This window comes from Parasteatoda tepidariorum, chromosome 4, assembly GCF_043381705.1.
Source record: "Parasteatoda tepidariorum isolate YZ-2023 chromosome 4, CAS_Ptep_4.0, whole genome shotgun sequence".
Lineage (NCBI taxonomy): Eukaryota > Metazoa > Arthropoda > Arachnida > Araneae > Theridiidae > Parasteatoda > Parasteatoda tepidariorum.
The window spans coordinates 63,941,045-63,955,732 of NC_092207.1; the positions used below are offsets into that span (position 1 = coordinate 63,941,045).

A 14,688-nucleotide genomic window follows, 5' to 3' on the forward strand; every position below is an offset into this window, starting at 1 on the left:
TAAGGTAAGCAAACAATTATATAAGTTGTTGACAGAATTGTCAACACAATAACATCACTATGAGCTCAGGGGATAAAGCGTTCGGCTCTAAATGAGGTAACCCGGCTTCATATCCCAGAGATGGGTGGTCGTTACAAATTCCACACCCTGCTCGCGCTGACCACAGTACTGGTGTAAAATATTCTCAGTGGTAGATGGATTAAAGTCCCCTTGCCATCAGGCTAACCATGAGACATTTTTCGTGGTTTTAATCTCTATGTAATGAAAACACGATACGAGTACCATCTAAAAAGTCTTCCTCGAAGGCAAATTTCCTCCGACAAATTCCCTTGTCTTCTGGATCCCATTCATAATTGCATGGCTACGGCGTTGAACATTGGTAGACGTAAACTGGGAATTGGATCTGCAGTTCAACCGCGGGAATGAAGTAAAATAACAGCAGCATGAGAGTTATCAGTATCATCAATTTATTCAACATTTCCACAGTAAATGATGAAGCATTGAGGTATATTCAATGCATCATTGATATTCACTAGACTTACATGTATTATTAAGATCCATCTTATCTTTGAATTATTATATACAGTCCCCAAAGAATTCACGAGCGAAATTCATTGGAAAGAGAGACCCACCTTAATTCCCACTAGACGAATTAAACGGCATTTAAAATAAAAAAAGGTTTTCTTATCACAAGATTGCGATAGGCAGGTAGATCGGAATATAATACAACAACGAAATGACCATGTTCTTAAAATTATCGCATTTATGGCGATTATAGAAATTACATGTCATTATCGAGAGGTTCTGAGGCAGCCGATTCTAGCTTCTGATTGGTTCTGGGACCATTTCAATGCAGGTAACACCTGTTTTTCGACTTAAGGGTGGCGCATACTTCCATGCTCCAAATGCAATGTATGTAAGTACAATTTTATTAGGATCTCGCATCATGATCAGTAATTTACTTATCTGGTTGGGAAAACTCTTTCTAATGAAATATTCATAGATTTTTTTTATACATATAATCATTATTTTTAATTGTGTTCTGTAGTAAGTAAAGCAGAGCAAAGTAAAAAATAGATTTTATAAAAAAATGTAGTTTTTTTTTTCATTTTCATTTAAATATATTATTAAATTCTGGAATAAAAGTTTTTATGTCTCTAAGTATCAGAAAACTAAGTTCAACGTTGAACCATAATATTAGTATCTTGAACCACAATGCGGTGCAAATTTACTGCTTCCTCAATAAATGATGACCTCATATTAAACTGCAGTATTATGTAAGCAAGTTCACGAAGTTTGATAACGTGTTTGAATTTAGCACCCTATTACGATTGCCACAATTTTGACCGATAACTTGCTCCAAAATTTTTAAAAGTGTATTTATTGTTAACCAAAAAACATTTGATAACGCGAACTTGCGGTTTAAACCAGATGTATTTTTTAGTAATTCATTTTTCAATTTAATTTTACTTAATTAAAACCTTCGTATATTTAGTTTGATTCCAGATAAAGCCTCTAAAATAAAAGCATTAATAGTTAATTTCAATAATTTGCTTTAATTTCTAAAAAAATGGACTTGCAATACCATCAGAACTTGTTGAACTATAATCTCTTTGAAATTTTCTACAACCTTCATGCGGTGCAAAGTTCAACCGTATTATTGGATGAACTAAACCATCTAAAATTTGACTATAATTTACGAATCTACTTAAACGGAATCATGATTCGATTTAACTCATTATTGAGCATTACACTTTATTAATTAGCGCATTATTGATTAACACATTAAAACTCTGCTTCTTATTATGGTTTTTGGCACCGATTATATGATTTGAAGTTGAACTCATCTCACTATTCTCTGTCACTTAATTAAACTTTTCCCTGCTACATTCTTGTTAACTAATTGTTATTTCTCTGTTATATAATTGTTTCCCTATTTCCTTTTAAACTGTTTGAAATTAAATGTAGTTTACAATAAACAATCTTCAAAGACATCCAAGTTCAGGGAAAGAATAATGCTGGAATATTTTCTTCAGCTCCATTAAACGACAGACAAACAACAATCTGAATATCTCTTTTGGTATAGAATGTACCCAGATAACAATCTAGTTTTGAATTTTTGTATACAAATACCTTTCATGCTTTTTTTTTTAAATTTTGAATTAGCTATTTCTACGAAAATTAGCGTTTTGTATTAAAATCGTATTAATTTCTTTTTGCGCTGTGTGAAATTCACTATGGTATACTTGTTTTTGAGTATTGTTCCCTTCGTACCTCTGAGGTAGAGAAAAGTCAATGTTGTATGTCAATTATATAATGGAGTATTTATTAATATCCCTATTTTTTTTCAAAGATATATTTCCATAAATTAAACAAAATAGAGAAAAGTTTCCCACATTTGAACAATTTATACTAAAAAGTGTGCATGCAAGAATTGGAAGTGCAAAAGCGAGGAGCACATGTTTGATATTAAATCCCGTCGAAATGCATTGACAAAAAAATATGGGATAAACTACCAAAATATAGTAAAGTTTACCGTTTTTCTGGCTCTTAGGAATACCAAAAAGCACGGTAATTTTTACCGATTTGCTTAGGTAATGATTTTGTAAAAATTAACAATAAAATATTGTTTTAAATGCGTGGTAAAATTTGGACATTTTATCATTATACCTTATAGAGCATGGCATAAAAACCATTTAATCTGATAAATTTAGTTTTCAGTTTTATATTTTTACTAAATATGTGATAATAAGAACTATAATTTTGATAGGAAGAATTTCTGGTAAGTCGTTGTCATATGAGCGAAACTATTACCAAATAAATGGTTTAAATGCAGTATATTTTGGTTTTATTACGAGAATTATAAGTACTCTCAGTTAACTATAGAATTTTTGCCGCTCTATAAACATTGTACATTTTACAAAAAGTACATTGTATCCAAAGTACAAATTGTATCCTTTTCTTTAATATCATCACATTAAATTCAAAACATACTATAAGAATCCATTAAACATATTTTTAATATAACGATAAATTATTTAACTTTGAAAATTACAAAAAAATAAATATATACGTCATTTTTTAAATTTAAAATTCTGAATCAAACTTCGAAATGTTTTATCAAATGTTGTTTTTGTAGTACGTAATAAAGTTTTTAAGGCTAATGTGGCATCATAAAGAAATTATTTTTAAAATTCCGACTCTATATATTTTTTAATTTAAATTTTTTACTTGGGATCACTTCTTTTTTTTGTATCTATAATTTAGCAAATGAATAGAAAAGGATGTTTTTCGTTAGCGGAAAAAAAAATGCGAAAAGCATTTGTTAACGTCCGAACCCTTTTTTTAATTTTTTAGAAAGCTTAATAAATTGTCATTTATTTCTTTGATGCTATTTCAGGATGGTATAATTTCTTATTTTTACTAAACCGAATTGTTTCTCTTTTTTAATACCTTCGCAAACATTTTAGGAAAAGCATTTTACACACAAAAGTATCTGAAATTTACAGGATTCCTCAACAAGCTTAAGAGAAAGGGGGAAGAAAAAAAATCTGATGAAAGAAATATCAGAGCTTCGAAAGAAAAAAAATGTCATGTGCATCAAAGAATGAAAAAAGAGAAAAACACCGTGAATTTACTTCTGAAAAAGTGAAAACTAAAGACATAAAAAAAAAGATTAAAAAAAATCACCGGCAGAGATATGCCAATTAATTACATTTCTTTGTTTTTGACATCCTGCGGTAGCAGATTATTGTAAGCAGCATCCCCCCCCACACTAAAAATTTGTTTTTTCTTTCATTTCTTTTGTTATTATTCCCTTTTTTTTTTGGAGCCAGCAACTTCCTTTACTAAAGACCAAGAATCGAACTTGTCTATTGGAATTAATTAAAACGTCTGGAATCATTTATTTATTTTATTTTTTTATTTTAGTTCCCCCCCCCCTCTATCATCCCCGTCTTTTTTATCATCGTCACACATTCAACCTGATTTGATATATTTATCCAACGTGCGTTAAAAGGAGGGTATTTTTACGCAGCAGTCGGTAAGTACCCTATCCAGTTTTCCCTGGTCTCATCACACAAAAGATCCACCGATGGACGCGTGTTCATATAAACATGGGGATGAGGTTAAAAAAAATAAAAAAGTTGTAGATGTTTTTGAATAGAATAGAGACGTAAAGATATTAAACGAACGAATAACGAGAAAAAAATATTAATTAATTTCAACTTCTCTACCGCTTTATGTTGGTATGATTGAAACGCTATAAGAAAGAATTATCATTGAAAACAAAGACCAAAGAATTGAAGAGGGTTGCTATTATCAAAACGTTATGTGCAGGCATGTGTAGATGCGCAATCAATTTTTTTCGTGCCATGGGGAGGGGCAAGAGTGCTTAAATACCAAAAGTAAAGCGCAATTATATCAAGGGGTGTGGCAGGGAATTAAGATACTAGAATAAAAAAATAAAAAAAAGAATTATTAAAAACATCTCAATGTTCGTATGCCAATAATCAGAGTTAAAAGAACTTAAGAAAAATATTAAGGGATTAAATTTTTGCGCTAATACTGACAGTCTGTCAGCTAAAGCGCTTATTGGGCGGAAATAGTTTTTCAAGGGTTGTTTATTTTCTTTTCCTTTTGAGATGAATCCCTTTTGCCGAAAATGAATGCATTTTTTTTTTCACATCTAAAAATTTTTTTAATTGTTTATTCTATTTACCTGTCTTTCGTTTTATTTCGTTTGTTAAGAAGAAATAGCTTAAAATTTATTTATTTTTTATATTTCTAATCCAAGTCAAGATTATCACATATCAAACAAAAAAAATTAATTAAACGAGAAGAATGTTTTGTTTTTAAAGACTTGAAATAATAAAAAAAAAGTTTTAGAGAGTACTTAGACATAATTCTTTTTGAAAATACAGATGATATACTAATCTATACCACAAATATCTTTTCAGAATAAGAAATAAAATAATTTTTTTGTCAGACTTATAACTATATATTAAGTAGTTTTTTTCATACAAAATATGAAATTATTATTTTCTTTTAAGAAATTATATTAAATAAGTTTAATTAAAAAAATTTATTAATTCGTTAGCTCAATATAAGATGTTTATAGATTTTTTTTTCTCCTTCTTTTAAGCAAAATATAGTAGCGTCAAAAAAAGAGTGAAAAAGAAAATTCAAATTAAATGATAGTTAACTCTTAATTTTCATTAAAAAGAGAAAAAAGAAGCTAAGAATTTAAAAACGAAATTTTTTTGCATATTTTTGCTGTTTTATGCATTTAATTCTTATTAAAATTAATAAATAGAGTTAAAACCTAGAGGTTATTCCAGCTGGAATGAACTGTTCAGTACATTTTCAGAAGTTGTTTAGTTTAAAAAAATACCGATATATTTCAAGTGGATTGAAATTTTTAAGGAAAATTGACAAATGTGTTTATATTATTGTATGAATTATCGCTCACCGTGAATAATTATGAAACAGATAATCCTTCTGAAGTTGAATTTACTATGCAAAAGGATTCAGTCCGATCCATTTTTTTATCATTCTACTATTACTCGATCCTATTATTTACTGTTTACTGAAATTTTATGTTTAGTTTTAGTATTTGTTTTTATTCTATTTGATAAAAACATTTGTCTTAAACTGTCATAAAAAAGTTCTTGTATTTTCCACTAAATGCTTATATTTTTTATAAATACATTCCTATATACATAAAAATAAGGCAAAACTGATTACCGGTTCTTGTTTTTCCACTGAGTAAATAAACTACATGATATGATTCAGCTTTCTCACAATAAGATTCAGATTTATTTGGTTTGTCATTTGAATAAAATTAATAAAATTCATAAAGGTATTATTTACCTCTAAAATATCCCTAGTTCAAAGGCATTTATTCATTAAAAATATAAAATATTTATATATAGAAGTATTGTTTTTATGCTTAGTATTTTCTGATATTACTCGTATTCATTTATGATTTTTATTGTTATTCTAATTAAGGCTAAAAGCGATGTTTCTTTTTTATAAAGCAGCCGTATGATGTTGCCTTATTATACGCAGTTAATATAAAAACACATTTTAATCAGTATCTAACTTATTAATAGTTTCAAAATTATTAAACGGTAAATAAATTATATTTACTTTCATTATAAGTTTTGCGTAAAATTGTGCTAAGTCAAGATATGTAAATAAAATAATGAACAAAAAATAATAAAATATTATTAGGAATTGACTTTTTGCACTAATCTTTGTATAGCGAAAAACGTTTAACAATTTTTTATAGTAAACAAAGCTTAAATACCGATTTAAAATAGAAATTCTGGGAAGAAGATGCAATGGTAACCGAGGAATTTGATCAGGTATAAATTTTGATTCCAATAAATTGGACGCTTAACCTGTTTAACGAAATATATGTCAATATAATAAAAAAAATGTGATATTTTAATTTAATGCTTTGTTATTCTGATGTAAAATCAGTGCACGAATCAAAATAAAATTGATTGCGTAGTAATCGTTGGAGTGTGCACTGAAAAATATTATGCTCAAAATGAACAAAAATAGTAAAATGTATCTTGTTGGCAATGTCAAGAAGCTTGGTAATTTTTACCGAAGCGCTGTGGTAATGATTTCAGTAAAATTATCAATTAAATATAGTTTTATAAAATGAGGTAAATGTGGTAAAATTTAGAAATTTTTCATGATATCCTAAAGCAGAGCATAAAAACCATTTATTTAATTACCTTTATTTTTCAGTTTTTTTACTAAATATGTGGTAATAAGTTTGAAAAGCAGACTTTCCGGTAAATTGTTACCATAGGAATGGAAAAACTACCAAATGAATGGTTTAAATGCAGTCTATTTTGTTTTTCATGATCAGTATTAGAGTTATTATTTTTTTTAAATCGGAAATCCGATTGTCATACAGTACAGTAATTTTACCAGAATTTTCTCTGTGTGGTGCAGGAGAACGGGGGTACTTAATACAACATAAAATTTTTTAAACATGTATATTAATTTTAATAGCATCAAAGTGTTCTTCATTATTCTTTTTTAATTTTTAAGTAGAATGGAAATAAGCCATAACTTAAAAGCATTTTCTACAAATAAAGTTTTTTTAAAAAGTAAAATAACAATATGTATACTATAGTCAATTATTAACGAATACTATAGCTCAGTGAAAGCGAAACATAAGCCTCACTACGTCTAATAAAATAACTACAAGCAAGAAACTACGTATTATAATCTAATGTATGTAAGACCTACTTGTCAATGGGACCGTATATTGATGATGTGGCTGCCAGCTCATGATGCGGGATGTCTCGGCCAGCACTAAAACATCGCCTACAGTAGAAAAAAGAAAGAAAACGGAAAGCAGCAGATCAGTGAAGCAGCAGGCAAATAACACAAACAAAATCATAAAAAGTTTTCACATAAACAGAGAAACAAAATAAAAATCAAAAATTAAAAATACTACATGCAAACAAATGCTAGTTTAAGTTCTTCCCATCCTCATCAACGATAATAATAAAGTGACTATCTACACATTGTCAGACATTCTGGTGCATGTTGAGCTGTATCGAATTTGCTACAGCCTTCATAGGGTGAAGAATCCTAAAACTTAATAACTCGATTTTAGGTTGAAGTTTGAACAAAAACATGGCTCAATCTAATCCTTTAATAAGATAGCAGCTAGTATGCATTGCATTAGAGTTCATAATAACAATTTTATTTTCATGATACCATCGTTGAACCTTGATTTTTATTAGAGTGTAATAATGAAATATCATATGCCATTAAATCGCTTAATTAATCATGAGTAATTAGCAGATTTTCGGGAGTACAGAGTTAACTCTGCGAATGGTAAGTCTTAAATTTGATAATTAATTACTATTAGTTACTACAGTGATTCAAAATATGGGTTAAGCTATTAGTATTGATATCATTTAAATTTAAGTCATTAGCATTACAAAATGCCTCGTAATTTCAGAAGTTCATTAGCGTAATTAAACTGTTATAAGCAAGCTTTTAACAAACAGGAATTTTTATATGTGCTCAATCGCAATCACACCACACATTATCGTGCAAATCGACTGCTTAACGTTGCGTCAAGTTGTTCGATACTATCGAACAAAACTTGATTTGATTATACGATTATATAATTCAACATGAACCAAACATAATTCCTGTTAACACCTTATTAAGATTGCATCACTTTTAACAATATTATGGTTCGTGGTAATAATATTATAGTTCAAGATCACTAAATTTAATGGCTAGTAATTTATGATTAATTATGATTGTGACCAGTAATTACGTTTCATCGCGCAAAACTTTGTATATTTAATTTATTACGTTTACAATTTTTAATATGTTACATTTTAGAACTTTCCAATAGTTCTAATACAGTGTTAATTTAAACATATCTCAGTAGTTGTCATAAAAGCAACATTGTTCAAATATTCCAGAAAGCAATTTTGATTAGGTGTATAATATAGATTCCATTAAATATGATTTTTCTTATTGCGTATTTCATGTTCAATTAAATGAGGCGGTGGAAAGAACTTGAAGCAGCCATTCACAAAACATTCCATCATACATTCTATTCAAAAATGCATATTATTATATTTATCTATAAAGATCAGACTTGAAGAGAAAACAAACGATTTCCATGCCAAAAAATCTAGATCACAACGCACAGTGCACATGCGTAGAAGCTCATGCGCTGGCTTACTAGACATACACTTTCTTTTCTTTTCTAATTTTTTTTATCTTTTTTTTTTAATTCTGATATACTTTATCGCTTTAATAAAAATGAAAACAGTCTTCAAAGTTTTTAAAATTATTGTATGTTTCAAATAATTACTTTTAGTCAATACTACCAAATTATCAGCGAGGTAAATTATGAAAAATAAAATCTTAGATAAATTGTTCATTTTCTTCAAAATTATTTGAGAAAAATAATAAAAATTTCGCATAAATAGAGATAAAACATAAAAAATAATAACAACCTTTTATAACAAGCATTTATTTTAACTTTACTGCTTTGAAAAAAATCTTAACAAAACTCTTTTGTTATTTTCAAGGCAGGATGAATTACCCACTTAATACATCTGTTGATTTTAATAAATTTTAAAATCTAAAGTTATAACTTTATGCATATAAAATAAGTCGAAATGTCCACAAATAAGAAATGAAAATATAATTTCGTATGAAGTAGTGACTTACTAGACTGAAATAAAAAGCGGACAGTGGACAAGCCTCTTTTACAATAAGCAGAAGTAAAATCAGGCTGGTTGAGTGATTTTTCGCATGTTTTTAGATCAGCATTAAAAATGCAAACTGATTAAAATAAGCAAAACAATACTAGTCTGAATAGAAATACTGTAGTGTTTTCTAATTAGTCAAATGTATTATAAAATGGTGGCGACATATTTAAAAGGCTAGATTCTGAAATTGTCAACAATAGTGTAAAGTTGCTTAAATTTTAACACTTTTCACAATTAAATTTTTATCAGAGAGAAATTACTGATAACTACATTTGAAAAGTTTTAAAATTGAATACAGTTATTTAGCTAATAGTAATTTTATTTTATTTTTTTAATAATAATATTTTTGCATAATTGTTTTTGCAAGTTTTAAATTTTGAAACTGGTTGCATAATTTGTACCACCTACTTCCTAAATCATACCAACCATTAAAAATATTGATTATTTATGGTTAAGTGTATAAGTATACCATAAGCAACTCAAAGCAATTGCTTAATAGCAAAATATGAAAGGTGATATTATTTTAAGCTGCTACAATTACTGTAACAGGAGCCCTATAAAAATATGAACTACACTTTCCGACACGACTTGCAATCGCTTTTAATTTCTATTATTCGTTTAATTATTAGTAAATCTCAGTTTTATATAGCATTAACGGGCGTGGTATTATTTGGCAATCTAATATCATCATTTTTAAACACAATCCGAATGCCTTAATTAACAAACTTGTCCTGGCTTGATCCAATATTTCTGAAGAAAACCAATAAACTTATTTTCTTTTCTATTGCAGCTCTTTTTTCAAGTCGACCCGTCACGAAATTTTTTCAGTCAAAAGACTATGGAAGCACATAAGTACTTTTTTCCCTGCTAAAAAGAAGGGAACAATGAAGAAAAAGAATCCATCCATCTTCCGTTGCCTCCCCTTGTCTTAGCATGTGATAATTTTGTATTTGTTGTAAACTACAATTATTTTATTTGTATTCACAACCACTTTCAAACTGTTTTCTATAAAGCATAATGCGTTTACTACAAAGAAAAGTCACACCTGCATTCACTTCATTATTTTCAAATAACAAAAATATCATTTATTATACTAATAACTTTTTTTTCATAAAAAAAAGACCTTTCATGAAAAAAGAAACTTTTTTTTATAATTTTTTTTTGAAAGTTTTCTTAACAGTTTATATTTAGAAATTAATAAAAACATTTAGTCGACAAAGAGTTATAAGAAATTAACAAATGTTAATTTGCTAAATAAATTTTTTGTATAGAAATTAGTGATATGAGCTTGTAAATTAATTACGTCTTTAATATCATATGGACTTAAAATAGGAGTCATATGTGATGTAGTATTTTTATCAAAATCTAACTTTTAAAAAATACTAATTTGATTTTTAGGAAAAATTTTTATACGTTTCAATATTAAAAAAAGGTGCTCATAAGATTTTTAACTAAAATTTGATTCTAATGTAGAGAAAAAAATTTTTTTATATACTATAGTAATCCGTTGGCTTGTTGATAAATTGGAGCCATATTAATTCCTTTAAAATATATAAATATATTTATGTGTGAGACTATTTATTGAAAAAAAAGAGACTTTTCAAGCTTCCAACAGTACTCTCAAATGAAAAATGAATGACACCATGAAATTCTAGGCCAAAATGAAAAAAACATGTAGAAAGAAAATTACATCAAGGCCAAAATGAAAATAACAGAAAATGAAAATGATAAACACCTTACGGTGAATTGTATACAACTAATTGTAATCTTTATCTTAATTTTTCTTCTTTCAGATTCGTTTATGGTAGTAAAATCCATCTTTACTTTTGAATTCTATAGACTTAAAATTGGAGAAATACGTGATGTAATATTTTTTTCAAAATTTATCTTTTAAAAGTTATGAAAAAAATATAATTTGATTCTTTAGAACAATTTATATGCGTTACAATATTAAAAAATAAATTCTTACAAGATTTTTAACTAAGTTTTAAACTCTAAAATAGAGAAAAGAATCCTATACGGAGCTATATATTAATTCTTCTAAAATATACTAATATTTATGAGTTAAACTATTTTAGAAAAAGATTTTTAAAGTTTTCCACAGTACTGTCAAAGAAAAATGAATGACACCACGAATTTCAAGGCCAAAATTAAAATAACACAAAATGAAAATAATAAACACCTTGCAATGAATTGTATACAACTAATTGCAATCTTTATCTTAATTCAGATTCGGGAGTTTATTTCCGTTATGAAGCTGTACTTCAAAATACAAATCGTTCTTCTCTAAATACAAAAGAGAAGTAAAATCCATATTTACTTTTGAATTCCAAATCGGGAAAAGAGCTTCCGGAATGCCCTCTTCGAACACCCTCTCATAAATCCATTTGTCATCGCCGCGACCTCCTCAAACGATTAAACAGTTGTACTCAAATATTCCCGCTGTTTTTGGCTAATCAGCATCCCAGACTAATTAATGACGTCACGATCCTTGACGAGTGAGGTTTGCAAGTCACTGTTTGGTTTGTAGGAAAAGTTTTGTTTCATAAACAGATAATTTAACCGTAAAAATGTTTCCCATCTGCTACAGGAAACAAACTATTTCCTGCTCTTCGGTAATTTTAATCGCGATTTTTGGAGTAAATGCTCGAAGTTCCATCAATGCTGTGTCTTGGGTACTAAGTGAAAGGAGGTCAGAAGTCCAGTTCCTGGCAGCGGAAACGAAATAAAGGAACGCAATTGAAATTGTAATGAGTTACCAAAAATTGAAGTATTGGTAAGCTCGAAAGGTTATCTTTAGAAATTTTCCATGTTCATAGTCAAATTTCGATATTAAATCCTTCTACAACTTGGTGCATTCCCTGGAATTGAAATGAGTTACCAAACACCATAAAGGTTGAAACCAGTATTTATAAACCATAAAGGTTGTCGTTAAAAAATTTCCTTATGCATAGCCCATAATTTCGCCATAGTCTACATTTTCTTCCAGCTCTGGCACTGCACACGTCCTTTGATTAGGGTTAAAATTACGCGGCTTTCTTACAATAGCCGTTGAAAGATAGAGCCCTAAAAAGGGGGCTAGGTGCTTGGCCATGATTGGGTAAGTTGTAAAGCTCGCATTGATTATTAGAAAATTTAAAAGAGCTATTCGATTGGAGTTAAGAGCAGGTTTTGAAAAAAAATTAAAATTCATTCAGGAACAAAAAAAACTGCACTCCCAAAAAAAAATTTATACCAAAAAAGTTTTTTTGAAAAAAAACAAAAAAAAAAAAGAATGCAAGTCGGAGAAAAAAGATAATTTCGCAATTTTTTTTTAATTAAAAATACTTTCAAAGAATATCACATTCCCAATATTTTCATTTTTAATAATAATTTATTTAAAAAAATGATCAGTATTTCATCATTGTTGCTCATTTAGGGGATTTCTGTATTACTGTACGAAAACAAAAGTAAGTAAAATGAAAATGTATTGAAAAATGTAATGTTTCTATATAATTTAATGTAAGAAAAAAAATAAAGGAAGAAAAAAGGAACAAAATAAGTTGAATCTAACTATAATAAATAATTGTCTTACATTTTTGCTGAAAGTAAAAGCAAACAATTGCATTTTTTACAGTAAAAATCTTTTCCTATGAAATCTTAAAATAATTAGAATTAAATGAGAACAAGTTTTGACATTTTTCTCAAACACATTTAATTCTTCATTAAAAAAAACAAATGATTGCTAGATCTATTCAATAATTCGGAATACTTCTTCAACTATTACTATAAAAAGTTACGCAAACTCAGATTACAATTATGTTTAACAAGACATTTTTCTTTTACTTCAGTAATCTGTTTATTCCATTTTTAATTCTATCAGCCACAATTAAAAGAAAAAGCAGGTGTAAAGCTGGCGGGGAAAAAAGAAAGAAAATCGTAATGCTTTTCTATTACAGTTTAATTGGTCGCTGGGAATGAAATTCCGGGTTGTTTTCGAATTATCTTTCAATGGAAAAGTGGTATAAAAAGAGTTAAAGCTAACTTAAATTGGTCCTGATTTTATATTTAAATGTGATTCGTAAAAATAATAGTTCTACCTTTAATTTTTATTTTAATTTTAAACTTATCCTCTTATACTTGTTCATTAAAACTGAAAAGAAATTGAGTTTTCAAAATTCCATTAAACAACTCGATTCTTTCAAAATAGTGGTATCATTGCATTAATCATTGCTTTTATAAATCAACATAATATTTTTCATGCTTATAATGAATGTTGGCGTACACTTGCATTAAACAACAATAGTTCTATTAATATTTTTGCACTTAGTAGAAAAAAACATATTAGAAAAATTAGAAAAATGCTAGACGAGTTTGAAATTTTGTTTAAGTTTTCAATAATGTGTACAAAGCCATATATATTTAAGAAACAGGACCCGAATACCACATACAGAAATTTTCTGGGTAATTGATTTTAAATAATTTTTCGTTTCATTTAGATCACTGGAAAAAGGGATCCTAATTCTTAATAGTAATATATTACCTTTAAAAAAATCTAAGTGCGTTAAAAAAAATATTGGTTTCAAAATACTCTAAAAGAATTATACTTGATTTTCGAAAAATTTGGGGACATAATTTACTTATTTTAATTTCCCACTGTTGATTAACGGCTAATTCACATTTATGTGGCTTATAATGGACACCGAATATAACCATATATATATNTATATATATATATATATGGTGCAAAGGAACGAACGTAATTAGAATTACAAAGGAGGGGAAGAACGAAATCTTCTACGTTTGTTAAATCGTTTGTTTATGCATTTCCTCCATATCCAACACCATTTACCATACTTTTTTGATTTATCAACAGCACATTATTAATTGCATTACGTCATTAAATTACTTCTAATATAAGTCAAAATCTAAATTATCCAGTTATTTTGATTTTACTTGGCAGAAAAAATTTGATTAAATATTTTTTCCACAAAAAATATGATTTTAAAAATTTTGGATTTATTCTTTTTTTGTCACCTTTTATTTATTATTTCATTCGCCAACAAATCTAAAGAAAAACTTGAAATTTAAGAGCTTTCTTTTACACCATTTCTCCGAGTACTTTGGAATCGCACTTCTCACTTCACCCCTGCTTTTGTCATCTGATTATTTCTGTTTTTCTTAACTCATTTTCTTGATCTCCCCCACACCTTCTTTCATCCCCCTCGTCCACCCCCGAAACTCTAGCGAAGCTTGAAAATGCGGTACCGTAGTGTGCAAGAAATACGTTAATCAATATTAATTACGTTCGTTTGTATTCGAAGCACATCTTCTGTATTTGCTCAAGCTTAGTCTCCTCTGACAGTTCTATAAAATAATGAAATTTTCTACTTAAGGTTCGTCTTTTGTTTTCTTACCGCTCAGCCAAGCGCTT

At 28.1% G+C, this 14,688-nt stretch overlaps 1 protein-coding gene across 6 annotated transcripts in view; it reads right to left on the reverse strand.

Moving 5' to 3' along the window:
* LOC107452541 (dachshund homolog 1-like) overlaps positions 1-14,688 on the reverse strand; it is a 194,668-nt gene that overhangs the window by 162,152 nt on the left and 17,828 nt on the right. For 4 of the 6 annotated variants that reach the window (XM_043042701.2, XM_043042704.2, XM_043042703.2 and 1 more), the window contains 1 exon segment: positions 7,273-7,350. The exons of the other annotated variants lie outside the window; for them this stretch is intronic. In XM_043042701.2, coding sequence (XP_042898635.1) covers positions 7,273-7,350 — 78 coding nt within the window. 6 annotated transcript variants of the gene reach the window in all.